The following is a 27,120-nucleotide window of genomic DNA, read 5'->3' as shown; positions in this document are numbered from 1 at the left end:
GCACTTGCTCCAAGCCAGGGCCCACCCTGAGGTTGCCCATCAACTTATCACGACAACCTGAGGTGGCAGGTGTGGCCCCATTCAGCACACGGGGAATGGGCTGGGCAGATGTAAAAGTTCCCTGTGGGCTGCCCTGTCTCCATAGCCCCGCCCTTTCTACCTCTCCTGATAGGAAGAGGGGGGCTGATGCTTCCCAAAAGGCAGGAGGGCCTGCCGATGCCACTTCCATGGGAGCAGACCAGGGGGACAAAGGGGTGGGATGGTAGGACTAGTCGCAGGAAGCTGAGCACCCATCTGGGTGGCAAGGACCTTGTGGTCGGGCTGTGCTGTGCGGGGGCTCAGCTTCATCCGGGGCCCCAAGCAGGAGCCTCTCAGGGCAGCCCACGTCTTGGTGCCAACCCAGCCCTGAGCATGAGGGTGGGCACGAGGAGGAGGCCAGCAGGAGGGCGTGCTCATTCAGCACTGGCGAAGCCATGGCCCCGTGCCCTCGGCGCCACCCTCCAGGGATCTGGGTCTGCAGCTCCGGGACCCAGTGACATCATTCACACAGGAAGAGACACCCATCTGGAACATGTGTGCCTGGGAGGGAAGGCGGTGAGCAGGCAGGTTCCTAGTCAACAGACGCAAACGTAGCACCCGGGTGAGAGACCCCAGACGTGGATACTCGTAACAGCTGGCTCGACTTCTGTGTGTGGGGCCAGGGCACAGCCACCCCATGGCGGAGTCTCACCTTGCTCCCCCCTGCCCTGGACAGGTGCCATTTCCAGTACCCTGTTCGGGGACAGGGATGGGGAGGGATGCTTCGGGGGCAAAGCAAACCTCCCCCTCAAGCCCCAGCAGCCTCCCCCATCCCCTCCCTGCCCCACCCCATGCCCAGCCAGAGGACCCAAACCCAAGTGGAAGAAATAGAGAGAAGCACTTGACCTGCCAGGATGGGGGTGCATTTGGGGGCTGAGAGCAGGGTCCTGGTGCTACAGACAAGGGCCACATGCTTGGGAGGCACTGGAGCGGATGGGGGGCTCAGACCCCAGGCCATGTGGCCCCACCATGGCCATGGAACCAGTGCCTCTGTCCTGTAGCCCCTCGGAGCTCATCACTGCGCCCTGGCCCCTGTGTGGGCCCTGCAAGGAGCAGGGGAGGCTTTCTGGAGGGGCTGGGTGAAAGTTGGGGGCTGAGATAAGCAGAATGGCCCAGGCAGAGCAGAGGATGCTGGGGAGTGTGGTTGGCAGGGCCAGGGGTACAAGGTTCTTGGGGGAGCTACAGTGAGGGGCTGGGCCTGGCCTGGGGGTGTGGAGGCCCAGCTGCTGGCCGGTGGAGGCCAGGAAGGACACCCAGGGACGTGTGGAGACTCAGAGGCTTCCTTTGGGCCCCAGGCTCGGGGCTGGAGGCACTGGGAGAAACGGCTCCCAGCCTCAGAACCAGGGGCGTCAGTGCGAGTGGAGGGGACTCAGGATCAGGGTGAATGGGGGTGGCCTTGGCGCTGGTCTAAGGGCTTGGGGGGAGGGACATGAGCAATGTCACAAGTAGGTCTGAGCTGGAGGACTTGGTAACAAATTAGAAGTGAAGCGTGAAGGAGAAGGGAGAGCTGAGGGAGACTCTAAGGTTTCCAGCTGGGGCTTGGGGAGTGGGGGTGGGATGGCAGGGCCTCAGGAGGGAGGAGTGGCAGGTAACACTGGGCCTGGGGTGGGCAGGCCCAGGCATGCGTGCATGTGCACACGTGTTCCCAGGTGGCAGCCAAGCCAGCACCGCGGCCTCTGCCTGGAGAAGGTCCGCTGCCCGGGGCCTGGGCGGCTTCCACCTTCGAGAGTGAGGGCTTTGAGTGTACAGATCTTCGGCTCAGAGCAGCGCCAGGCAGGGGAAGGGATGCAAGCCCATGGGTGTCCAGTACGGAGGGCTGGCTCCTGGCTGAGGCCAAAGTTGGCTGCTCCTGGACACCAGGCCAGCGCCTCTGGTTGGGGGTTTGGTACCTGCATCACTGCCAGTCCCAAGGCTCCTGAGGGAAGGCCCTCACCACACAGGCAAAGGGGAGCCAGAAAACCTGCCCTCTTCTGGAGATGCCTGGAGTGGGGTGGGGCAAAGCCTGGTCCTCCCTGTCCCCGAGGCAGCATGAGTGAGAGCAACATATCTCATAGCCCTAAAGGATTAAGGCACCTTCCCCCCAGCCAACTGTTCCAGTCTTGAGGTGAGGAGTAGACAGAGGGGTCCAGGACCAGCCCTGAGGATAGAGGTGGGGCCTGAGGAAAAGGCCACCTGGACAAATTATCGGGGTCAGGATGGGCCAGCTCCCCAAGGGCCCCTCCCCAGGACTGTGGAGATCTGAGTGCAGGGAAGCCCACAGGTGTGCATGGCCCACAGGGCCAGGGAGGCAGGTGCCAGCTGTGTGACTGGGCATGAATGGGAAAATCAGCACAGAGAGGGGCTAGCAGGAGAGTATGGAGAAGGCACAGGCTTCTGTGTGACCCAGGGTGGACACTCAGCCTGGGGAGTGGGAGGCTGCAGTGGCTCTGGCCCCGGGTGCCCCCTGCAACCTGGCTGGCTATCCCTCCCTCAGCCACTCGAATTCCCCGCCGATGTTGCCGAGGAGCTGATGGTGGTGCAGGAGGGGCCAGGCCACCGCAGGACCAGCCTCTCTGGGCACGTGTGCTGGGAGTCGGCAGGGAACAACAGTAAGGGGCCCGGGTGAGAAGGGGGCCCCTTGCACAGGCCTGTGAGTGGGTTCCTGGAGGCCGGCTCTGCTCCAGGGCAGTCCTACGGCACAGGGGCCCACCTGCCAGCTGCCCGGACAGCCTCGGTCCAGGCACCAACAGGTGCCCCACCAATGAGGGATGCAGCTCCCCCACTCTGCATCCTCCTGAGGGACCCATGTGGCAGCTCCCCCCCACGGCTATGGTTTTCTGTCTTGCCAGCACCCACCACCCCCTTATCTGCACCAGCGCTGTACACCCTGCCAGGCCCCGTCATCAGCAAGCACACATGCCAACCCACGGTCCTCACACTGCTCACGTGGGCAACATGCAGATATGGCCACACAGCCCTTTCCCACACCAGACTCAGTAAGCCTTCCCTGGGCACCTGCTCGGTACCTGGCACTGCCTTCCCTGGGTGAGAAGCATGAACACCCCCAGCTTGCCATGATCAGTGGTGCAACCCGCACCCCCTGTGTGTGGCACACACGCTCCTAACACGCACATGTGTGCAATATGAACACACTCCCAGTGGCATTGCAGCCTTTGGCTCGGTCAGGATTAGATGGGGAGGTCATGGGGCAACAAGGTTTGTTCGGTCCTCACCGGGGGATGATGGGGCAACAGAGAAGGGAGACGGAGTGCATGCAATAGGGCAGAGGGAGGTCTGAGGAGGCAGGCTGGGAGGGTGGCCAGACATGGTGGGTGCAGGACGTGCTGTGTGGAGTCCCTTTAAGAAAACAGCTACCAGCCTCAGTCACCCGGCTGGTCTCTGAGCAATCACTCACTGATCTCCAATCAGCCTGGCTTCGAATCCCAGGAACCCCAACATTCCCTCCTGACTCCCCTGGGATTCAAATGGCCTGGCCAGGCAGAGGGGCATCTCCCAGCTTCTTGGGGCAGCAAGAATCAGGAATTGCTAGGGCAAGCCCCATGCCCTCTTGATCACATCAATGACCCCTCCCCCCATACACATATAAATAAGTTCAGCTCTGCTGAGTGCATGGGTCGGGGCGGGGGTGGGGGGGGGCGGAGATCAGAAAGGACCCACAGCTCGGCCTGGGTGGAAGCTCAGGGAGAGCAGACAAAGGGTGCAAGGGACTCGCCTCCACCCCTCAGAGGAGCTGGGCTGAGGGCTGAGCTCCTGAGCAGGTTCAGGCAGTCAACCAACAGGACATGACGGGAGGAGGGAGGGCTGCGTAGTAAAAGGGAGAGAGGGAAGCAGCAGTGGACCCTCCAAACGGAACTCTGGCACCAGCACACCAGGGGGGCCAGGAGCTTCAGCCGGGCCTCCCAGTGGTCTGTAAGGGCTGCAAGAGCTTGGAGTGTGGACATGTGCGAGTGTGTGTGGTGGGGACAGAGGAGGACACTGTGTTCTGGACGTGGGCAGAGGCCAGGTGCCAAGCTGGGAACTGCGAGTAGCTGAGGCAGATGCTACTGGGAAGAGGTATGTTAAACGCCCTCCTCGAGGGGACTGGGATGTGGTCAAAACCCTCTAACGTGAGACCCTCCAAGTCAGGCTTTCCCCGGCGTTGATTCAAAACCCTGACTCTGCTCTGGGGCCGGGCAGCCAGAAAACTGCGCCCCCCACCCCAGGCGTGGGGCGTCTACGCTCGCCAGCCCCGCGCCCCCCACCCCAGGCGTGGGGCGTCTACGCTCGCCAGCCCCGCGTGCTGACAGCAGCTCCTGGACTTGGCAGAACCCAGGATTCTGGGGAAGCGCGCGCGGGGAAGCTGCGCAGCAACGAGAGGCGGCCCTCGCGTCCCTCCTCATAAAGTTTGGCCTCGGGGGCTTCCAACCGGGTCCAGCAACGCGAGTCAGGGACGCCTCCCACCCCCAGAAGCGAGCGTTCGCGCGGACGGTCCCCTGCAAGCCTCCGTGCACGTGACTCACCCGAACCGCGGAGCAAGACGGCGAGGACTATGCCCAGAAGCGCTGGCCACAGGCCGGGCCGGACGGCCATGGCCGCGGGCGAGCGGGCGGGCGGGCCGGGCACGGCGCCCCGCGGGCTGTAGGGCGGCTTTCAGCGTCTCGGCCCAGAGCCCCAGCCTCGGGCGCCCTCGGGGCCCATGCCAGCGGAGTTAGCTGCGTCCGGGCGGCCGGCTACGGGGAGCACGCGGCTCGTGGCTCCCCTGGGCACCTGGCGCTCAGCAATGCAGCCGGGGCGGAGCGCAGCGCCAGCCGCGCCGCGCACCGACCAGCGGTCGCGCGGAGCCCGCAACCCCGGAGCCGGCCGGCGGGCGCCGGAAAACCAGGACTGGAGTTACGGAGCGGGGCAGCGACAGGGCGGGGCGGGGGGAAGGAAGGAGGGGCCGGGTCTCCCAGAGCTGCGTTCGCAGGCCACCTCCGGCTCCGGGGATCCCTCCCGGCAATGCCCGGGGCTCTCCTGGGGAGGGTTTGGGGTAGTGGGCGGGGAGGCCTCCCACCTCCCCTCGCGGTCTCCAGGGGCCGAGCTAGAAGTCTGAAGCCCGGAGTGGATCAGTTCTCGGATCCGGGCTCTCCCGGGCCCGTCAGCCTGCGCACAGGTGGCTCGGGAGGGGCCGGGGGCTGCGGCGACCCCGGCGCAGCGCCAGCCCGCAGAGAACGGCTCAGGGCAGGGGTGCCCGGGGCAGGTTCCGCTGCAGTCCTTTCCTTCCACCCCGCACAACTCCCGCCTCCCGGCTGCGCTCGGAGACCGTCAGCGCGCTGCGGTACACCACCAGCCCGCTGCTTGGATGGAGGACTGCGGGAGAGCGCCCGGATTCTCGGCCAGCCCGACGAGGTGCCCTGGAAGGCCAGACTTGCGGCCACCCGCAGTCTCAAGCACGTACCCTGGTGGACCCCAGTGTTACCCAAGGTTTCCCTAAACCCGCGGCGACGTTTGCGTAAGGAAAACAACCCCAGGGCGCAGCACAACTGACTGGGCGCACGGTATTGCGCCCTGAGCGCGCACAGACTGGAGACGTGGGCGTGAAGGAACCAGCTGGATTTGGGGAACTAGAGAGACCTGGAGTAGGGTCTAGGCGCTTTCGCCTTCTAGCTCTTTGACCTTGGGCGAGTCAAGTCGTCTCCCAAAGCCTCCAATAGTGACTGCCGCTGGACTTTCCTGTTCCCCACCCCCATCCGCTAACCGAGTTAAAATAAACAAGAGGGTTGCCTTGAAAGAGAAAGGAAATGACAAACGCGCACCAAGTGCACCGGGCGAGTGGTCAGAGAAAGAGAGTCCTGCTCTGGGTCGGGATGGGGACGAGAAGGTTGAGGGCAGGGTCACAGACTGACACGCCTACAGCGGCCAAGGTGATCGCTATGATCAGAGCTGCATGCTGGGCGATGTGAGAATGGTCTTCGCTTCCACAGAGACATGCAGTCTTCTGTATTTCTTGATACACGAGGCCCTCTCTCGGTCTTTTGTTTCCCACTATTGAGAGAAACGGCTTATGAGAAATGTAACTCTCCTATAAAAAAACATCAGCCGATGTCCAGATACACATCTGCAGGCTCTGGGCTTCAGCGCCAGGGGGGACAACACCGGCGCTGGGGTCTGGGGACAGGGTCCCAACCAAAGGGACAGCTGGCTTTTCTTGCTCCACGTGCCAGTTGAGGGGAGTGGAATATAACCCAGTACGGGCCACACTTTCCAATTTCCCTACAGATTTCAAGACCAAACCATTGTGTGTGAAATCTTTGGATTTAAAATCTTTAACTGAAAAATTTTAAAAATATTTAAACTTCCCGTGATCCCATATGAAAATGCCCACAAATATGCACCAGCTTCTGGTTTTTCAACTCTGCTTTGGGCGTTGCTCGCACTCACTCTGTCAGGAGGGCCTGACCTAGCCAACTAGACCGTGTGTGTGCGCGCTGCCTTGGGGGGAACAGTGGGTGCCCGGGCCCCACCCTGCTCCCAGGAAGAGCTGGGCAGGTGAGGTGAAACAGGAGCAGCACCTGCGTTGGGTCCTCTAGGATGAGGGCAGGGTTAGGAACTGGGGCGTGGGCACTGGCGGGACCGGGCTGAGGATGAAGAACTGAGGTTGGGGACCGGACTGTGATATAATGGTGTCTGCTGCACTCTGCTAGATCCTTTGTGACATTTGTAATTCGGTTTGTTCCTTACACACGGTCCTGGTAAGTAAACATTCTATCCCTGTTGTAGGGGTGAGGTAACTCAGGCTGCTGGGGAGGGCAGTGCCTCACGCCCATGGCCGGCCCAGTCTTACTCCATGATTGCCCGGCTAGCTAAGATGGGTCCTGGGAGGTTCGATTTCAATGTCCATGCTCCTTACATTTCCTCCTGCTGCAATTTCTGCTCTGGGGTTAAAATTTGGGAATGAGGTTTGGGATACGAGAAAGAAAAGGTTCTCCTTTGTTTGGTTTGGCTGATCAGTTCCCTCCTCTGGGTCGCTCTCTTCAGCCCTGTAGCAGTCAGGATAGACTAAGTTATGCTGTGGTGACAAATGTTCCTCAGATCTCAGTGGTTCACATCAGCCAAGGTTTACTTCTCATTTGTTCACCATGGGTCTGCTGCGCCACATCACCCTGCCTCGCCAACCCAGGCTGAGGAAGCAGTCACCCTCTGGTCAGTGAGGAAGAGGAAAAGGGAGCTCCAGAAGGGCACCCATCAGGAACCCATGACTCAGCCCAGAAATGACATGGATCTCTTTCACCCACAATGCATTGGCCCCCCACCGCAAGAGGGTCGGAAAGAGCAATCTTGCCCCGAGCCTGGAAGGCAGCAGTGGAAATGCGTGCAGAGTGGTGTTCAAGCCCTGTCCCTGCCTGTCTCTGTCCTGGCCACTTGGTGCCTTTTGTGTTTTCCTGGCATCCTTGTCATAACACAGATCTGAGCTCAGCTGTCTCCTCCCAAGTGGTCCTCAGGGGGTGTCTAGGAAAGGGACAGGGTACCCTCGCAGAGATGGGGGGGTGCATATTTCACCTGAATTCTGCTTAAGAATCAGGAGGGCTGCCAGGAAGGCCTTGTTTCAGACCTGAAGGTAGACAGCTAAATGGGAGGAAGGCCCCTGACGTCCCCAACTTCCTATGCCCTTGACCTCTGAACTCTAGGGGAGGGAGGGGCCAAACCCTAACTAGGTGGTACCTGCCACCACATGTCTGTAGCCCCCTTGCAATCTCAGTGACAGGGTGTACTTGTCACCTCCCACCATTGTCCTGAGCAGGAGTTTCTTCTTTCCAGGGAGCAAGAATCTGCCCCTCATTGGGTTTACTTTCTGAGGCCACACCAAGCATGTGTGAGCCCCTTTTGCTTCTGTTATTTCAGAAGACTCTTTCTTGTTTTACTTTAGAATGCAACATCTGGGTCTACCTTGAAGTTCCCACCCCCGCCCCCCGCCCAGGCCAAACACTTCTGCTGCTGTCACGCACATGGCAGCAGGACTTTGGGGCCCACTGTGGCTGCTCTCTCCCAAGGCTGCCTCTCAGAAGGCATCTTTTGAAGGGAGCTGGGGCTTCACCTGCCCACATGGCCTGGTGCACAAGCTCACTTCTAGAACTTTTGTTGACTGTAAGGACAGAAAGAATTTTTTCTTGCAGGAAGAGGAGATCCTGGGGCTGCCATGATGTGAGGAGCACACATCTGAGACTGGGCAGAGGACAGCAGAGCCTGGAGAAGAGGGAGGTACCGGGCCCTGGTTCATCAATCCAGACCCCTGGATCCAGCCACTCCTGAAGCTGTCAGATACGTCCCTGCTTTTTCAGTTACATGAGCCAATTCATTCCCCTCTTTTCTTGTTTAAGCCCACTTGAGTTTCTTTCCTTTGCATTAGAAAGAATGATACAGAATTATCCTTTCTAGATGCTGTTCTAGAGCCTGTCCTAGGGTAGGGCAGGTACTCGTTATTGTGCACTGTTTGCAAGGCTCAATGCTACCCACTGGGGAAAGCTGCCACCTGTGGGAGAATACACGTGTGCACCCAGGTGTGGGCCAGGGTGGAGTGACAGCCTGGCTATCAGTTGGGCGAATGCATGTAGGGTTGCGAGGGAAAATGAAGCTGGGAACAACCCCCTTCAGAGGATCCCTGGCAGTGTCTGGACCAGGCGCTTTTGCACACTGAACTCCAACACCCAAGCCCGACACCCTGAGACAGACACATACATGCACACTCACACAGCATGCCAACACCCACCAAGTTTCTGCTCCTAACATAGATGCACTTCCCACAGCCGACTCGCACAGGTGCGTGCCTGCAACATACACGTGAAAACATATCCACAGACCCCGCTTCTTTCCTGCACAAACCGTTCACCTGCCCATTCTCGAGCTACTGAGAACTTCACGCCAGCACCTCCCTGGTGCCTTGGCCCAGCAACGGAGACCACGCCTTGTTGCCTTCAGGACCAAGGACAGCACCTGGCGTGTCTTGAGCCCTCACCGTGTGCCCAGCACAGGACTGAGCTCCTTACCTGGTGCATGTCTTTCGATTGTCACAGCCTCTTATGAAATAGATGCTGTGGTCGTGCTCACTGCACTGACCCAACGACTGAGGCCCAGAGACGGGGTGTAACTTACTTAAACCCACCCACGTGGTCAGGGATGGAACAAGGATTTAAATGTAAAGGCTGCTCTAGAATGTTTGGCGAGTGATTGCAAGAATGATCTGACTAGCAAATGGTTTTACTAGAGATACGTGCTCCTGTGGTGCATGTGCTCTCTCTTTCTTTCACACACACACACACACACACACACTCAGAAATACACACACACACAGAAACACATCTGGAGACAACCTTCAAAGCTCCATGAGCTCCGCGGCATCTCGGACTTGCAGGCCTCCTTGGCTGCACAGCCTCATTTCTAGTGTCCCTCCTGGGTGCTCAGGCAGGTTCGGGGGCGAGCGGATCCCTGCTGAGGGGCCTGTGCAAAGGACAGGGCGGGAATGTGTCAGGAAGGGGGCAGGAGCCGAGGAGGAGGAGAGGAGGAGGCTGCGGTTGGGTGAGTGGAAATCTGGCACCGTGCCCTCCGCAGATGACCTGATGAGCATTTTGCAGAGTTAATTTCATTAGCATCTCTGGGAGATGAACAATTAGCAAGATGCTCTGATGCCTTTAAAAGCCTAAGAGAAGGGAGAAGGACCCCCCCCACTTCCCTACCAGACCGCAGAGCCCCCCTCCACCCCACTTCCGCTCTTTCTCCAGGTTCCCTCCATCTCCATCTTTCACCCCCTTGCACCTTAGCTGCCCCTCCCCTGCTCACTTCTACCCTCAGCCCACCCTGCCTCGGCTGCCACAATGGCCCCTCCTTTCCTCTTGCTGGACCACTGGCCACAGAGAGTTGATTGGTCCCCTGTGTTCTGATTACTTGGACACCCAGGGCAGGGGCTAGGCACTGCTCCAGCCCTCCAGAGAGGCAGGGCCTTTCTCCGGCACCCACGAAGGGCAGGTGGCCAGGTAGGGGTCTCTAGTTTGGGTTGTTTTTGCTGCCAGCTCTGTGGCAACTGCCAATCCCAGGGCTGGTTTGGTGGGCAGGGCTGGGCAGCCTGCCTTTTCTCTCAGGGCCTGGTCCACTGGAACCCCAGGACTGGACAGAGGGCTGGGGTTCCCAGAAGGGAGGCACAGGACAGTGAAGAAGGCCGTGTCTGTCCTTACCCAACAGATGGAAAATGGGGTGTGGGCACCCTGGGTGAGTGTTTCAGACTGCAGACTCCATCGTGTCTTCTGTGATTCCTGGTCAGTGGGGTGGACTCTGGTCCAGCTGCCAGATCTCCTTCGGGGAGCCCTGGGGCATCTCTGACACAGGAGGCCCTTGACGGCTGGAGCCCCCGCTTTTGTGGGTTGATTCCAAGTTCTCAGGACTGGGTGGGGCTCCAGACAGACCCCCTCCCCTAAGACGAGGTGGCCCCTGATTGTCCTAATCTCCCTTCTGCCCCAGAGTCCTCCCCCAGCCAGGGTACCAGAGTCCCCAGGGAGCTTGCTGAAACCCAGACCTCTGGACTCCCTCCTAGCACTACTGCAGGATCTACAAAGGAGGGGGGCAGGAATCTGCGTTTTCAGAGGGTCCAGCTGGGCCTTGAGGCTGGGGTCTCGGTGCATGTTGGCAGGGTCCCAGGCCCTTGGAGCCAGAGTCTCTTGCCCTGCACCATGAATTCTCAACAGGGACAACATTGATCCCAAGGGGGCAGAAACTGGTTCTTGGGGGTGGAGGTGGGTGAAAAGCATCCAATGTCCTCCTCATAAAGCACAGATCCGTCTGTGGCACACAGACAGGCCTGCGGTGTGCCCGTGGTGTCACGTCTTCAGAGAGGGGGCGGCAGAGAACAAGTGCCCACAAGGTTCCTTGTGGGGTGATGGTGAGCAATAGGCTGAGAAACAGCACAGGTTGAGAAAGGTCCTAAAAAACACACGCATAACGCACGCCCCACTCCACACCTGGACACACACCCGCACACGCACGGATGCACGCCTGCGTACGCCCTACATGCAGAGGCACCAGCAGGCTTCTCTCTCACCTGCATGCAGGTGCGCGCGCATCCAGCCCCGCCCCCCTCAGGCATCAGGAGCCGCAGTAACACTGTGTTGGTGAACAGGAGACTGGGTGAGGATTTAATAAGCTTTCAGATAAATAAATATAGAAAAACCCCTTCCCTGGGCCTTCTCACTTCTTAGAAATGTGACATCCCCGGCTTCATGCTTGTTTCGAGCAGAGGAGCCCCGTGGCGTCTTGCCACACACAGGCGTGTTCTGGGGCGCTGTGCGCTCTCTTCGTGGCTGTGAGGGAGAATGGTGTGCCTGCAGCTGGTGTGCACGGTCTGGGAAGTGTGTGATGAGTGTGGGGTGGGGACTGGTCAGGAAGGCGGGTGTGCGCTTGCACAAGCGTGTGCATGTGTAGGGGTGACTCTCAGGCCCTTAGCCAGACACTTGGTCTCTAAATCCTTCGCTGATGCGTGGTGCAGGCACGCGCAGCAGTGTGTGCTGAGTGAATGAAAGGGTAAACGAATGAATAAATGGATCTCACTTACCAGGCTTCTCAACCTCTGTTCTCTTAATGAAACCTCACGAGTGGTCCCAGGTCCTACATACGACTGTGCTTATTTTACAGAGGAGAAAACTGAGACTCGGGGCATGCGAGCCGGCACCTGCTGCGTCTGCGTCCAGTAAGTGATAGTCAGACAATGCCTTCGGGTGGGTTCCAGGCTTTGCCCAGAGCACGTCGCAGGAATTTGGGAGACCTAAGTGGGGAGGCCCGGGCTGAGCTCTCTGTCGCCCCCTTGCGCAGGGTCACCTGCAGAGAAAGGCTGCCGAAGAGGCAGCTATGTTGGAATCCAGAACCCGCCGCAACGCGCTCCAGAAAGGTCTGACAACCGCCACCCACTTTTCCCTCCGCTCCAGCCCCAGCACCCAGAGCCCCCGGCCCTGGTCCCTCCAGGGCCAGCTGGGGGTAGCGAACTGCAGCCCGGCGATGCTCACCCAGCGCAGCGGTTCTGACTCAGTCCCTCGGGGGTTGGTATAGACTGTGTGCCAAGGTTAATTAAACTTGTAATTAGAAGGAGAGATGCTTAATCTAGCTGGTTAATAAAATAACCCCCTTTGCAGGAGCATGTGGACGCTGTCACTTGGGCGGGTGGAAGCAGAAACGCCACGGCCCAGCCGCGGTGGGATCAGTGGAGCAGAACGCTCCCGATTCCTCCGGGCCTGATTCCCGGCTCTCCCTGCTCCCCAAGTCCTGGAACTCACTCCTGAGTTTGCCTCAGCCTCCCCAGGAGGCAGCCGCAAGGAGGCTCAGGTCTCCGAGGGCAGCTGGAGGCACCTGGTCACAGGGAAGCTCCGAGGGTTGTGTGCTGGGCGCGCCCAAGTGGAGGTGGGGGCGGGGCTCTGGACCGGGGGTCGTTCTCCTGCCCTTTCACGACCCTTTTTGCCATGCCTCCCGGGCTAGGTCTGACCCTCACACCGCAAATGACATCCAGGGGGGATATCTTTTAAAGTTAATTTGAAATTTTGCATGTAAAACACAAATACCTTGTTTCTGTAAAACAAACAAAAAGATGGCTGCAAATAACTGCGCTTTAAATCTCAGGTGTTCCCTCTGGTGGGAGGCTGGCATGAAGCCTTCTGGGCCTTTCTCTGCATATTCACAGGTATATATGTTGATGTAACTAGATGGAGTTTTGCTTAGTTTTAGATGTTGACGATGTGGCGTCTTGCTGCACATACCTCCTCGGGGCGCTCTTTGCCACCCCACCACTCAGCAGCTGGTGCTTTCTTCATCCACTGAGATGGGGTTTTCTGGATAAAGACAGGAGTCTCCTTTGCCCTTGGGACTTCACGCTCAGAATGGCCTGGGACATGCAGCATGGCATCCCCGACTGTGGTCTCAGCCCAGTGGGTCCTTCTTGTCCCCTGCAGGGCCATCGCCCACGGCCCTGTCTCTCCTCGGGGACTGGAGCGAGCAAGGGTCACAGCGGCACTCCCTCCCTCCTCCAGCCTCTGTCACTGAGACTCCAGCTCCAGGGCAGCCCGCAGCAGGCTGTGCACGGGGGAGGCCGCCACAGCACCACCTCACAGCCACCCCCCACCCCAGCTCAGGTGTGAGGTCCTCAAAGAGACAGGCCACCTTCCACTACCCACCTCCCAAAACAGCCCTGGGGAACAGGGCCTGCGAGACACACCTCCCTGGAGGCTGTTGTGAGGGCTGAACTCCCTGCATGGCTGCCAGGCAAGGGGGCAGCATGCTCTCTCCTGATCCTGGGGACAGTGACAGCAGACCCAGCCAGTGAGCAGCAGGCCTCCGGCAAAGGTGGACATGTGCCCATGCAGGGGAAGGGGTTCCATCCACCTCCTAGCGACCAGCTGATTGGATGGGCTTTGACATCAGGTGAATCAGGACCTGAGCAGGTGGCACTGGGGCTGCCATGCACGAGCGGCTGTGAGGTGGGGTCTTTTGCTACCAGAGATCCAAGTCAATTACAGTTCTAAAGGGGTAACAGGGCACAGTGTTTTAAAGACAAGAAACAGGTTAGACATGAGCTCAGCCCAGTCGTCCACCCATCCATTCCCCCGTCCACTCACCCAGCTACCCATTTACCCATCTGTCCACCCAGCCATGCACCCTCCGCTCTGCCCTCTGCCCACCCACCATGCACACACTCATTCACACAACAAGTACGTCTGGGTCCCCGGCTATGGGCCAGGGCCTGTACTGAGTGTAGATCCCGTTTTCCTGGGTCTGATTCTCCCAGCACAGGTGGCAGGCAGGAGAGGAACTCGCAATAAATAAGCCAACAAACCAAGGAGATAATTCCAGCTGGTGAAGGATCTAAAACGGGTCAAGTGAGACAGTAGAGGGGGAAGGCGTGGAGGGCGTGCGCTCGGGGCGGCCAGGAGAGCCTCTGAGGAGGTGATGTTTCAGCAGAGTGGAGAGAAGGTGGTGGCTATTGGGGGGACAGTGTTTTGGGCAGAGGGGGCAGCAAGTGCAAAGCATGCACGAAGGAACTGATCTTGGTGTGGTGTGACCAGAGGAAGGGCAGTGCAGCTGGAGCCCTTGGAGTGGCAGGAGGGGACAAGGCCAGGGGCAGTGGGCGGGGGCCCGACCGTGGGAGCAGAGCAGATACTAAGCATCCTTGAGCCAGCAGGGGAATCATGACCCTTCGGAGAGCGAAGACAAGCCAGTGGAGGATCAGGCCCAGGGGCCGACGGGGCTCTCTGCCTGAAACTCATTCCTCCGGCTGCCTCGGGGCGATGACTATGAGAGGGCTGTGTGGCCAGTGATTTCCAAGCCCCTTTCGGTTCCAGAACCCTGAGGTCTCCACCCCACTCCTACCGTAAAACAGCAGGAAGGATTATCTGTAGCATGTGAAGGGCATTTTCACCTTTTTCAAATCATGTCTGTGGGCCGGTTCTGTGTAACTCTCACAGCGGCCCCAGTCAACACTCTCCTAGGGAAGCAGCCTCCTCTGAGCCCTGTAGGGCAGTGCAGAGTGGAGCCTCGGCTGGGTGGGGGCGTCCTGGGGGGTTCTGCTCTGCAGTGCCAGGCGCACGGGGAGGATGCACCATCCATCTCACCATCAACGTATGTTATTTGCCAGCTGGGCTCCACACCTTCTGGTCTGGCAGCGAAGCCCTCTTTTCCCTTGCAGAGCCTTCCCCACCGCTTGGTGGCTCCATGGTTCAGAGGGAGCCGCTCCTGCCCCTGGCTTCAGGGGTGGCCAGTCAGAGCTTCCCAGGATCCTGGCTTCCACAGTGGTTGGCACAGGGTGGGGCCGCAGTTTGTACAAACAAGGGTCAGTCCTGGGGCGTACACTGGGCCTTATATGGGAGATGCTCCCCTTCAGGTGGGATTGGTCATCTGTCAGCCCAGAGGCCTGTGGGGGCCAATGGCCACCAATGGATGAAAAGCCGGCCCGAGAAGGGAGCCCCACAGAGGAGACTCATTTTGTTGGAACACCCTGATCCAGCCATGCCTGAGGCCACTCCACCCCTGCTGTGGGGGCTTTTCAGGTATAAGAGCCAATGAACACCCTTCGGTGTGTGAGCCTGTTTGAGGTGGATTTCTGACCCTTGGCAGGTTGGCTATGAAAACACTCTCCCACAGGGCTCGGCTCATTCCTGGCTGGGAGGTCCATGTGTACCTGCATTCCACGAAGGAGACATGTTGCTCAAGCAGGCTGGGACGCCAATCCGGGCCCTCGGTCACCTCCAGAGACTTCTCCCCAGTCACAGCCACCCGCTGTTCACCCTTCCTTTGCCCCTAGGGGCCTGGACCCGCTTCTCTGGCTTCATTTTCCCAGCCGCTGCCCACTTTTGCCCAGGGTCCTCCTGAGCCTTCCACCCACAACCCCTGTCTACTGTCCCCTCAAGCAGGCACCTCCCTTTAAGGGATGTGACTGTGAGTGACTCCAGGGAGACAGAAGGGGCCCCTAGGACCTTCCTCCATGTGCCACGGAGGGGAGAGTGCGGCACGTGGAGCCACAGGGAGCTCGGCACCCTGGGAGCCTCAGTTGCCCCCGCCGTGAGATGGGCTGAAAACGTCCCAGCTTCAGGAGACGATGAGTACTAAGTGAGGTGAATGGAGGAAGCCCGTGGGGGAACGGGTATCGGCATCATGAGCCCCGTGGTGGTCTCTCCAGGACCCGCGCAGCCTCGGTTTCTTGGGCCTGTTGTCCCCGGCCCCAGGCCACTGGACTCTTCCTCTGAGATTCACTCATTCATGGAGGCATTTATTTATTTATGTATCCATCATCACCCAAGGACATGTTTATTGATTTCAAAAAAGAGGACGAGGAGGGAGAGAGAGAAGGAGGAAAACATCAATGTGAGGGGAAAACATTGATCGGCGGCCCCTGGCCTGCACCTGAACCCGTGGCCCAGGCATGTGCCCTGACCAGGTGTCAGACCCGTGACATTGAGATTTAGGGGACAGTGCTCCAATGTCTGAGCCACACCGGCCAGGGCCACAGAAGAATGTGTTCAGTGTCCACTGTGCTCCAGGCTTTGCCCCAGACCGTGGGAAACAGCAGTGAACAAGACAGCAGTTTAATTTTAGAGGGAAAAGGCAGACTAAAAACATGCGAAGGAGAGCATCCCACATAGGGATTACGTGCTAATCAGAAAACAAATGAACAAAACCTGGGGAGCTGCAGTAGCGCCGGAGTGAAGGAGGGGGCGCCAGTGAGCAGGTGGAAGGCCCTCTGTAAACGGAGAGAAGATGGGGTCTAAGGCAGGAGCTGGCAGACAGCTCAGCAGGTGCAAAGGCCCTGAGGTGGGACCCAGTCAAAGGACCAATGAGGCCTGTGTGGATGGAGGGTGGTGAGTGAGGGGGAACTGGGGCAGGTGTAGAGGTCAGCAGGGCAGGCCCTGGGCCCTCCGGAGCCACAGGTACAGTTTGAGCTTCACTACGTGCCCAGCTGGAAGCCCTGGGGCAGGGGAGGGCAGCCAGGAAGGGACTGACATGATGGCCATTCTCCGAAGGGCAGCCTGGCAATTGTGGGTGGACCCACAGCAGGGGGGCGGGGGGCGGGGGGCGGGTCAGGGCCGCCATCCCCGGAGCTTGCTCCCCAGCCCGGCTCAGCAACCGCCCCTCCACCATCAGGCAGGGCAGGAGCCCCCAGCTCTGGGCACCTGGGGAAGGATGCACCTCGACAACCTTGAGCAGTCACTGCAGTTTCTCCAACAACCGCCTCAGCTTCTCCTCAGTGCCTCATCCCCAGATAAGTACCACCGCCCCCTGCCCCTCGCCTGCTGCCCCTGGGAAATGGTCTCCAGTTTCCTATTACTGTGGCCAAGGGCCCTCCTGCTCAGACCCCAAGTAGCCTGTGTGCCAAGGGAAGAGACTTCCCCCAGATGCCAGAGACTATTTCCTCTCTCAGTGGCATCTCAGGATTCCAGGATCCAGGCCTCCCCTTGCCCCACTCCTACTGCCCTCTACTGCCCATCGCGGCTGCAGGGGGCAGCGCGGTGTGCCTGCCTGTGGGGATGCTGCGCCCCTGTGCTCACAGGGGCTTGCGTGTGAGGGCTCTTGGCCTGTGACAGGAGTCAGGGAAGGGTCCTGGCCATAGGAGCCCAGCTGCCACCACCTGTCTGCTCCCATCAGGGGAGCCGCCATGCCCTGGCTGTTTCATCTGCGCCCACTTGTCTGTCTCCTGAGTCTCGCTCCGTCTTCCGATGTGTCTTTCTCTCGGCCAACAGAGGCCCCCTCAGCGGGAGCTGCAGTTCTAGAGACAGACGCCGCCCGCAGAGGCCGGGTGCACTCCTGCTGCAGCCACGGGCATGGCCACAGCCACAGGGCCGCCTCCCGGGAGCCAGTCCACACCCCGAAAGGAAGAGCGACATCACGCCTCAGCGGCACCCCACTTCACGGTTCTCATTTCTCTGCCCCATGCCTATTTAATTACACCCCTGCCTTGTTCTGGAGGAGTTTAAGGCACCAGTCCTGTGTGTCTTCAGGGTGACACTGTGGGGCAGGCGGGCAGGCAGCTGAGGATGCTGTGGTTCAAAGGGGCTTCACCAAGGGCACGCAGCCCCGGGGGAGCTCCAGGGGCAGAGCTGGGACTCGGCCTCGGCGTGGGCGGGATGGCTGCTGCAGGAATCTCCGGTCCCTGGGGTGCAGAACGTGCTCTACCTGCCCCTGGCACATGTTCGGTCACCGGCTCAGTGGGTGAATCGGGATACGTCCCGGCTCCCTCAGACCCCAACCCAAGCCCAGCGCCAGCCCTCTGTCTCCTGTCAGGAGTTGCTGCAGGAGGCTCCTGGGAGCAGGAAGTTGGGGGACCCCACAGGAAGCGTGGGAAGGGAAGGGGACTGAGAGCCTGGTCTGGGTTGGGGGGCGGGCAGGTGGCAAGGGCTTCTGTGAATGTTCTGCCTGTGCCCTGCCCTGCAGCCTGAGGCCGGGGAAGCTGAGGCCTGGGGCGATCTGGAGGGGCCCAGTGGGTGTGGCAGAGAGAGAAGGGGCTGCCCAGCTGACAGCAGGTGACCGGAGCCCAGGCTGCTGCCACCGCAACAAAGGAGAGGAGAGAGGGGAACGAGGCTTGGCAACCACTCTCCCAGCTGCTCTGGGTCTGAAGCGGAGCCACGGTGCTGGCTCCGGCACAGCGCGAACAGGTGGCAGCAAGATTGGCACAGCCAGGAACATTCATCTTGCAGAGGCCAGCGAGCAGCAGAGCGGGAGACGAGCAGCCAGACGGGGAGCAGGGTGGGGAGGGAGAGAAGGGGGGCCCTCCCCTCGGCTCCACGGGCTCAGCCACCCTGGGACAGGCCCCCTCTGCTCTTCCCCCGTGGGTATCTGCATGTGCCCATGGAACCACCTCCACACACCCAGGCCCTCTGAGCCCACAGGACGGCCAGGGCTCCCACCCCAAAGGCGCTCGCCAGATACCTGCCTTCCCCTTTAGCCCCACTGTCTGTGTCTCCTGGCCAGCTCACCTCTCCAGCTTGTGCCAGCTGGGCTGCCTGGCGAAGGGGACACCTGAGCACCTGGGGTGGAGGGAGGCACTGGGCCCCCCCAGGTCAGCTCCCAGCTCCAGGGCCGCAGGCCAAGTTTCCTCGCCTGGCTTTGTGCTCCATTTGGACAGGAGCCCTGGACACCCGCTGGGGTATCTGGAGGTTTGGCTGAGGGCAGGCTCATTCTGCAGCAACCACGTGGGCTCCACCAGAACTATGAAGTTCGGCCCATGCGAGGCGAGGTTTGCCATGCAGCCATCTCAAGGCCGTGCGTGGTGCCGCCTGCATGCCCAGGGGACGGCCAAATATAGTGCCTCTGCAGGGTCTGCTCTGGGCCCAGCACCACTCGCAGTGTGGCGACACCACAGGAAAGAGGACGGAGTCCTGGGCTAATGGCACTTACCTGGTAGCGGGCGAGTCAAACAAACCGGCATGGTATTTTCAGATGGCACCGATTGTGCAGGAACACAGTGATGTCAAAGGGAACAGGAGAGGGGGCCTTCTATGTGAGGTGGCCCGGGGAGGCCTGTCCTGAGGAGGTGGCACTGGGGATGGAACCTGAGTGAGGAGCTGACCAGAAAAAGGGCAGGGGAAGGTTTTCGCAGCCGAGGGACCTGCAGGTATGAAGGCCCCGAGGTGGATGACCTTGGTCTGTTTCAGAGACAGAAGGAAGGGCAGTGGCACGGGGAGTGGTGGGGCCTGGATCACGCTGGACCTGAAGGCCATGGGGAAGAGGTGCGAGTTTAGCCTAACTGGGAGGACAAGCCTTTGGAGAAGAGGCCCATCTGGTGGCTGTGGGGAGGACACACTGGACCGGGTAGGAGAGGCGCCGGGCCACCAGGCAGAGGGGACCTTCAGGACTGGAGTGAGGATGGGGAGGGGGGAAGCACTGACTCGGGCGAGTTTTGGAGGTCGCTGTGCAGGACTGCTCGGGGTTGTAGACAGAAAGGGAAGGCTTAGAGACAAGCTTGGGGTTGAGCCCTGGGGAGGGGGCATTCCCTTGGCCAGGGATGTAGAGGACAGTCTTTCTCCTCTTCCAAAAATACAGCCCAAAGGGGATTCTCGCACTCTGCCCCTTGTCCCCACCCGGGAGGCGGATGTCCGCCCCCAGCCCACAGACACGTCCTCCCGGACGCCAGCTCTCCCGTGCCTTCTGAGCAAGCCATGTCCCATCTTGAAGATGGACTGCACTTTACAAACTCCATATGCTCAGTTTTCTTTTGTTATTTTAATTTCTAACTACTTGGGATGGCTTCCAGCGCTGGCTCGTGCTGAGATTCTCGTGCCAGCAGACACACGTTGCTTCCCCGCCCCCCATCCCTCCCTTTGTCCGTGCCACAGAGATTTCTCCCAACCCGAGGGAGAGCTGGAACTCAGGGAGGGGAATCAGCCAGCACGTGGGTGCCCTGGGCACCTGCTCAGAGACGACCTTGACCCCAGGGGGAGGCAGGGTGGGGGTCGCATGGGCAGCAGGTGAAAGTCCAGGGTCTGGCTCAAATGGGTGGGGGTTTTCTAAAAATGTTGTCAAAGGGGCCTTGGCCCCTGATGGGAACTGCAGGCTTCCTCGCCTATCCCAGCCCACACCGCCAGCCCCCAGGCCTCTCCAACAGGGGCTCACACCCCCTGCCTTCTCCCCCTGAACTCCCAGTAACACTTGCTCCAGCAGCAGACCTTCTTTCCGTCTTGAAGACAGCTCCCAGGAAAGTTTGTGCTGCCCTCTGCCTGGGGTGCTCTCCTCCAAACCTTACCAAGGTCCTCCTTTTCACCCCGGTGTCCCCTCTTATGCAAAGGCCTTTTGGATGTCCAGTCTGCGTGGGCTCCCTGTGACAAGCTGGAATCTCCTGTGTCGCTTTGATGGCAGATTCCCACAGGAGCAGGAGACGATCCATCTTTGTGTTGTTTGCCGCTTTACTTGCACGGGTGGGGGCAGTCGCTGGTGTGGACTAATGTATACTTGTTGAGGAATGAATAGGATTCCTGCCCATCTCCTCCTGCCAGCTCCCATTTGTGGAAGGGACTTGGGGTGTCTGGAAACTCAGAGTCAGGTATGTGGAAGAACAGGACGGTTTCTGACTGGCCACTCGCAATGAGAACAGTACAAGTGACCTCACTCAATGCGTTGTCCAATTGCACACTCGGGGAAATACGCGCTTGAGTGAGTGAAGGGCGCTGGCCAGGAGCAGACAGCTCACAGACAGGGGAGCTGTGGTTCAGACCTGCCTCAAGGCTTTTCTGCCCACCGAGCTGCAGATGGGCCACAGATGACTGATTTTCAAACAAGTGGGATAACAGTCCACTTTGTACCCCATACTGCTATTGACCGCAAGTCAATGGCAATCGGATGACTCAGGAGGTGATGATTTCAGAGCCTCTCGGGGTATTTTTGTGCTGGGTCCTGATCACTCGCACGCATGGGGCCACTGCTGTGCAGAGTGTGGGGCCAGGACAAAGCCGCAGCGACTCTGCTGAGCCCTGTGGCTTCCCGCGAGGCTACACTTCTGGTCTCTGCCCTGCCTCGGGTTTCCTACAGTGTGTCATCGTGACCAGAACAGTCTCCAAAACCAGACTCATCCAGGAGCAGTGGCAGCAAGGCGGGGTTCTTCTGCCTGCTGCCTGCTGCCTGCTGCCTGCTGCGGTCCCTCCCAGGGTATCTTTGAAGCCACAGCCTCACCTCCCAGCCTCACTGGCTGCCAGGTTTCAGTGCAGCCCGACCCAGTAGGTTTGCATCCCATTCCCAGATTCACGGGCATGCAGGCCACCAACCACCAGCTAACACGCCAGGCGTTTGTTTCTCCCCTCCTGTCCCCACAAGACAGGAAGCTCCCTGAGGGCAGGGGTTCTGCCTGCGTGGTCCCCGCCTGTGTCCCCCCCATCTGCACACAGCAGGCAGCCGCTGTCCCCTGTGCATGTTTCCCGACTTGAGGCCGTTCACGCTCCGCCCTCGCAGTTGTGGCCATGCTTGTGTCCCGCTGGCCCTATCTAATATTTGCCTTTCAACCAGCCACCTTTAAACAACTTAAGAAGTGAAATATGAAAGGAAGCTTTTTATCACTGTCATAGATGGAAAGCCAATATTACTTGCCATAAATAGAAGACAACTGTTAAAATAAATGCCACGAAAATAAAACAGTGTGAAAAAATCTGAGCAAGCGCCTGTTGCCTGTAGAAGGCGAGAGGCTGAGGCCTGCTCTCCCTCTCTCTGCTGGAAGGAGAGGTCAGCAAGTGCGGGAGAGGCACCAAACCGAGACTTTGTCCTTGGTGGAAGGTTTCAGAGGAACTGCCTAGGGACTCGCTGTCTCGATGTCTGAGAGAGACCGTGGGACTTGGCTCCCTTCTCGGGCCCTCCTAAAATCCAACCCTGCCACAGTCCTCTTCCTGGGAACGTGGAATCTGGAGAATTCGGTAGGGGTAGGTGTGGAGAGACTGCCCCCACCACAGTGCCCCTGGCACTTGGGGCCACCCTATACCTAAGGTGTCCTCGTGCAAATGGGAACAGGTGCTCTCTGGGTGGAGGTGAGGGCCCTGGACCCTGCCTTCCTGCTTCCTGCTGTCCCCAGGCTCCCGGGCCTGCGGGTCGTGTCTCGTTTCTAGATCTCAGCATTTACCCCGTCCTGTTCGCACGAGGCAAGTTTTGCCCCAGCCTACCATCCTCTCACCTGAGTGGGGAGCTCCCCACTATGGGACCGTCCTGATTGGACGTGTGTCTCCATCGCTTAGCAGAGTGTCCCAATAGGACTGGCTTTAAGGAAAGGTTTGTGGACACGAGTGGAGTTGGTCATTGATCAAACTCCAAAGAGCCCAACTTTTGCTCCGGTCCGGACTAATAACACCAAAAAATTCACCTGCCCACTCAGCTTGAGCTTTCCCCTGAAGTTTTCTCAGTGCCGGGGTGGGAGGATACCCCAACCTCCCACCTCCTCGGGAAGAACTTCCTCTTCCTGACTCCCCAGTGCTCCCTCCTGATCTTCTTTCTGTCTGGTCCAGGCTACAGACAGTTTTAGAGAGACTGCTCTATGTTGCAAGTGACAGGAAGACACAGGTCTACTTGGCCACGTCATGGGGGAGTTTGCTGAGCTATATACAGCTTTAGTCTGCAGGTGGTGTTAGCATCAGGTGAGGCTTGGTCCAGCAGCTCCAAAGGTGCCACCAGTCCTGGCTTCTGTCCATCTCTCTGGTCTGACTTCCATGTCGTGAGGTTCACCTCGGGCTCCTCCCGGAACCTACCCTGACCCCTGCCATGAGCGTCTCCAGGCTACTGCTTCCTCGTAGCAAAACAGCTGCCTTCATCCCGATCTTACGCCACATCACTTAGGAGAACGATGAAGTTCTCTTCTGGATGTCCATGTACGACAAGGAGACCTTGCTTTCCCAGAAACTTTGGGAATATTGTAATGTCTCATTGGCCCTGATTGGGTTACCTAACCATCTGGAGTGGAGATGGGGAGGAGGTGAGAAGCTGCTGATTGGCTGTGATTTGGGTGTGAGAAGTCACTGTCAAGGGGAGGGGATATGCTGAGTAGCCAATCAGGGTCGCCCTTGCAGGTGGTTGTGGAGGAAGCTCACCAATCATAGGCTGAGACATGGAGTGTGTTCCCAAGGGGAGTTCAGGATGTCTGTTTCCAGAGGCAGAGTGATGGGTGCTGGGGCGTGGGCAGGTGAGTCAAGCAGGCGCTGTGAGGCTGATTGGACTCTTATAACAGCGTCTTTTCCTCCCCTGGGTGCAGCCGAGTGGGACTATAGGCTGGCCCATTCTGGGGATCGGCGCCATGTTGGGTCCAGAAAGGACACAATGAATTGCGTGGGACCCGCCTCCAGGCCCCCTACAAAGACACAGAAAGTTTGGACCATAGAAGGAATGGAGGAGCCGTCAGCTCAGGGGCTTCAACCAAAGACCCACAGACAGATTTCAGGACTCTGTCAGGTCCACGGGGCCCTGCGTGTGCACTTTGTTGGGCAAAGGATCAACAACTTGATGAAGTCTCACAGGGTCTGGAGCCTAAAAGGTTCGAGCTAGGCGCTCCAGGGTGAACAAGAGCTGGAAGCAGAATCCAGAAGAGAACCTGGTCTCTCAACCCCCCCGGCCCCTCTGCAACTCGCAGGGCCTACACCGCCCACATTCCCATTGCTCTGAGCCAGTCCACGCGCCTTTTCTCATTCAACGGGAGCCCCCCATGTGCTCTGGGGTGCAGCTGCCAGCCCCACTTGGCAGATGGCAGAATCCATGATTGGCACAGTGGGTTCAAAGCCCACTCTGGCTCCACACAGCCCTTCTTTGCAGCACGAAAAGCCGCTTCCCTTTATTTTATCACCCGCGTTCCTTGGAACCACCCAGGTATGTGACTTCAGCCCACAGGGTCACAACACTGCCAGTCTGCGGCCTCAGAAAGGGAGCTCGTTCCTTCTGTGCCAATAAGGACGCTCTCCCGGGGACTGGCAGGTGCTGGGCTTGGCGTCCTGTGAGCCTGCTGATCCTCAGCGTGCAGTGTCACGTCTCAGGGCTTAAGACCCTCAACCCAAAATAGGACTAGCAATCCTTCCCTTGCCAGGCTGTTTAGTGGGTCCTCATGTGTCCTCGTTGTGACAATTCTGTGTGTTGGCCAGGCCTGATGCAGGTAAGAGGTGGCTCTTGGTCTTGGCAGGTCCACAGCATCTTTGAGAGTTTGCTCATCAGGACCCTGCCTCTCTCCAGTGTAGGGAAGGTTTCCCCACGGCCCACAGAGGAGGCAGGAGACCATCCTGAGTGATGGCGTGGCTCAGAAAGCCAGCTCCCACCTCAGGTGCTTTGCATATATGACAATCCTTCACCCCCTTAGCTCCACCAGATGAGTGCCACAGGCAACCTCACTCTGCAGGCCGGGAAATGGTAGCTCAAGGTGGAGCCACTTGGACTGGGTGATACAGCACTGGTGGAGTGAGGATTTGAATCCAGGTCTGTCTGAGGCCACAGCTCAAGTGTTCCCCCCACCCATCCCCCACCGCCACCCCCACCCTAACCCACTGTGGGCCAGAGGGCAAAGTCTTCCGCCAGTTAAAGGAAGTACTGGACATGGCTCCAAGGCTGGCCTGTCATTTGATTTAGACTTATTCCTTGCAAGCTGGACAAGGAGGTACCAAGGGCCATGGCCTGGTTGGAGACAGCCTGGCCCAGCCTCTGGCTCCCCTTTTCCCCCAGCTTGCCACTGGGAGTCCCATTCAGCCCAGAGGTCACCAGCCGCACCGCCCACTGCAGCACCCGCAGCCCATGGGCTCAGCGTGGGGGATGATTCGGGAGGCTCCTGGCTCCAATGCGCGCAGCCACCACCACCACACTCTGCTCCGAAGGCCCTGAAAGCCATAAAGCAGCCAAGGAAAAATGACAGCAGGCGAGGAAACGAGCCACGGAGGAAATTAACTCACACCCAGGGAGCCGCGCGGCTTTCTGCTGACAGAGAGGGCCGGCTACCTCGTAAAACTAAACACTTAAACTCTCCTCTTTACAATAATTACAGGGCCTCGGATGCCTCTCCCCGCCGCCGGGCGGTGCGGGGCAGGAGCTGGCGCTCGGCAGAAGGGCTGGAGCGACTGTGGCTGCCAGGGCAGTGTCCCCTCTGCAGGGGGGCAGGCCAGAGAGCCAGAGAAGGTCGGGGCTGGACAGGGACTTGGGGACCGACCGCTCCAACCTCTCCTTCGACAGATGAGAAGCCTGAGGGCCCAGAGAGGGTTGGGCTAAGTGAAGGTCACCCAGGCAGTTAGAGTCCGGAGGACTGAAAGCAGCTTCTCTCCGAGGCGGTGAGTTCGCTGCCCTCATTCTGCGAACATTTCCTGAAGCCCCTCCTCCCGAGCTGGACCCTGGGGGCGGAGCCCGGAGAACGAGCCAGGGCCTGTCCTTGGCCCCAATTAGAAAGTGCGCCCCTGCAGGCCGGGACCTTGTCTGTTCAGAGCAGAAGCCTTGACCCCCCGGGAGAGGACTCGTGTCCTCACCCCTGGCCACCCCGGAAGCCCCCAGGAAGACTGGCTGCCTACTAGGGGCTTCCCAGCCGCCAAGAGCCTCAGGAGCCCAGGGTGGGCGGGCCAGCTGGGGCGGGTGTCCGACTGCAGCCCCGGAGGGCAGGGCTTCTCTCAGCGACTCCAGACCGCTCTCTGGGCCTTCGACCCCAGACTCCAGCGTTTGTCTCTGTCCGGCCTCGAGGGCTGCCCGTCACCTCTGCTGCGGAGACACCTGCCCGCTACCACCCCACACCTGCTCCCAGCCCCTCCATCCAGGCCGGCGTCGCCCACTCCTTGCTCAGACTCCTCCCCCAGAGACAGTTTCCCTCCCGGGCTTGGCAGGCAGCCTTCAAACACCCTCCCACCCTGCTCCCAGAGTGAGGGACAGCTGTTGTTGTTTTCTGCAGGCGTCAGTCCCCTTCTGTGGGACTATCCCTCCCCCTTGCTCAGTTCTGGGGGTTCAGAGGAAGCCCATCACGCAGGGAGGGGTGCGGGTGGTGCTCATACCCCAGGCCTGGCCTGTGGGCGTATCTCATCACCCCAGTTGCAGAGAATGGTTTGGAGATGGGCAGGGAACTGACACTGTAGTCTGGGTAAATCAGGGGTCGTGGGAGGGGTCCTCTCTTTCTTCGGGGACCACTGAGCCATGCAGATAAAGCCGGCACAGAGGAAAGTGACCTGAGGTGGGGACTTACAGATTCCTGAGCGTTTTCTGAGCACCTGGGTCCAGCCGTGCCAGAAGTTCCACGATCCAGGAAATACTATTGTTTATAATAATTATTAGGAGTAGTATATCATTATGTAAATTATATTATGTAAAATCATATATATCATTGTTTCTGATTATATAATTATTGTGATTTACATATTGTGAATAGTAATTTCACTATTACTCTTTTGCTTTAGCCAGTCTGAATTTTGTTTCTCTCTCTTGCAATCAAAGGATTCTGAGCGAAACTGCAGTTCAGAGACCGATTGAAGTGGAAGGACCTTCCCAGCCCCTTCTCACAGAGCAGCCTCAGGCCCTGCCTGAGCCACAGCCTTTGGCTCTGTCCCTTCCACCCTCTAAAGTGACAGGTGGGGCTTTCAGGGGCACTCCGAGTCTGCCTCTCTGGGCAGACTTTGAGCAGAAGGCTCCAGCCATTCCTGTCCCTGCCTCTTTCCCAGACCCTGCTGCCACAGGGGTTTGCAGGAAGCCGGCCAGATTAGCCAGGCCAGGAGTTTGGTGATTTCTCTGGTGAGTCATGGTCACGTGCAGGTCTGTTAGTGTGGACATTCTTGCATTAGAAGGAACATCAGGCTATTGAAAGTGAAAAAGGAAATTAGGGATGAGCAGAGGGCTCCTGTGCTACCGCCACACCCAGCATCCCCCCTTCTCCTCACTCTCTGTGCCCCAATTCTTTCCTTCTGGAACCCACCCTTTCAGGAGGTGGGCACCTCGGACAGGCACCTGGCCAAGGCTTGCCGACCCAGAGTTGCTGTCCGTGACACAATGATGTTAAGGTGGACACATCACCCTGGGCAAGCCCAAAGAATCCCATTCTGGGACATTTATCACATCCATTAGAAATTTCCTCTCTTTCCTCAGAGACCTGGGTGGGGAGAGGGA

General features: G+C 59.1%; 1 protein-coding gene across 2 annotated transcripts in view; it reads right to left on the bottom strand.

Annotated features, from left to right (window-relative positions):
* The window catches only part of UNC5A (unc-5 netrin receptor A), a 51,921-nt gene extending 47,069 nt beyond the window's left edge, over positions 1 to 4,852 (bottom strand). For both annotated transcript variants that reach the window (XM_037064437.1, XM_037064438.1), the window contains exon 1: positions 4,578 to 4,852. In XM_037064437.1, coding sequence (XP_036920332.1) covers positions 4,578 to 4,647 — 70 coding nt within the window. In that variant the 5' untranslated portion in view covers positions 4,648 to 4,852. The remainder of the gene's footprint in view (positions 1 to 4,577) is intronic.
* Between the last annotated feature and the right edge of the window lie 22,268 nt (positions 4,853 to 27,120).

Source organism: Sturnira hondurensis, unplaced genomic scaffold, assembly GCF_014824575.4.
Source record: "Sturnira hondurensis isolate 20B ecotype Veracruz unplaced genomic scaffold, ASM1482457v3 Scaffold0015262, whole genome shotgun sequence".
NCBI lineage: Eukaryota > Metazoa > Chordata > Mammalia > Chiroptera > Phyllostomidae > Sturnira > Sturnira hondurensis.
This window is presented reverse-complemented; position numbering and strand designations above follow the sequence as displayed.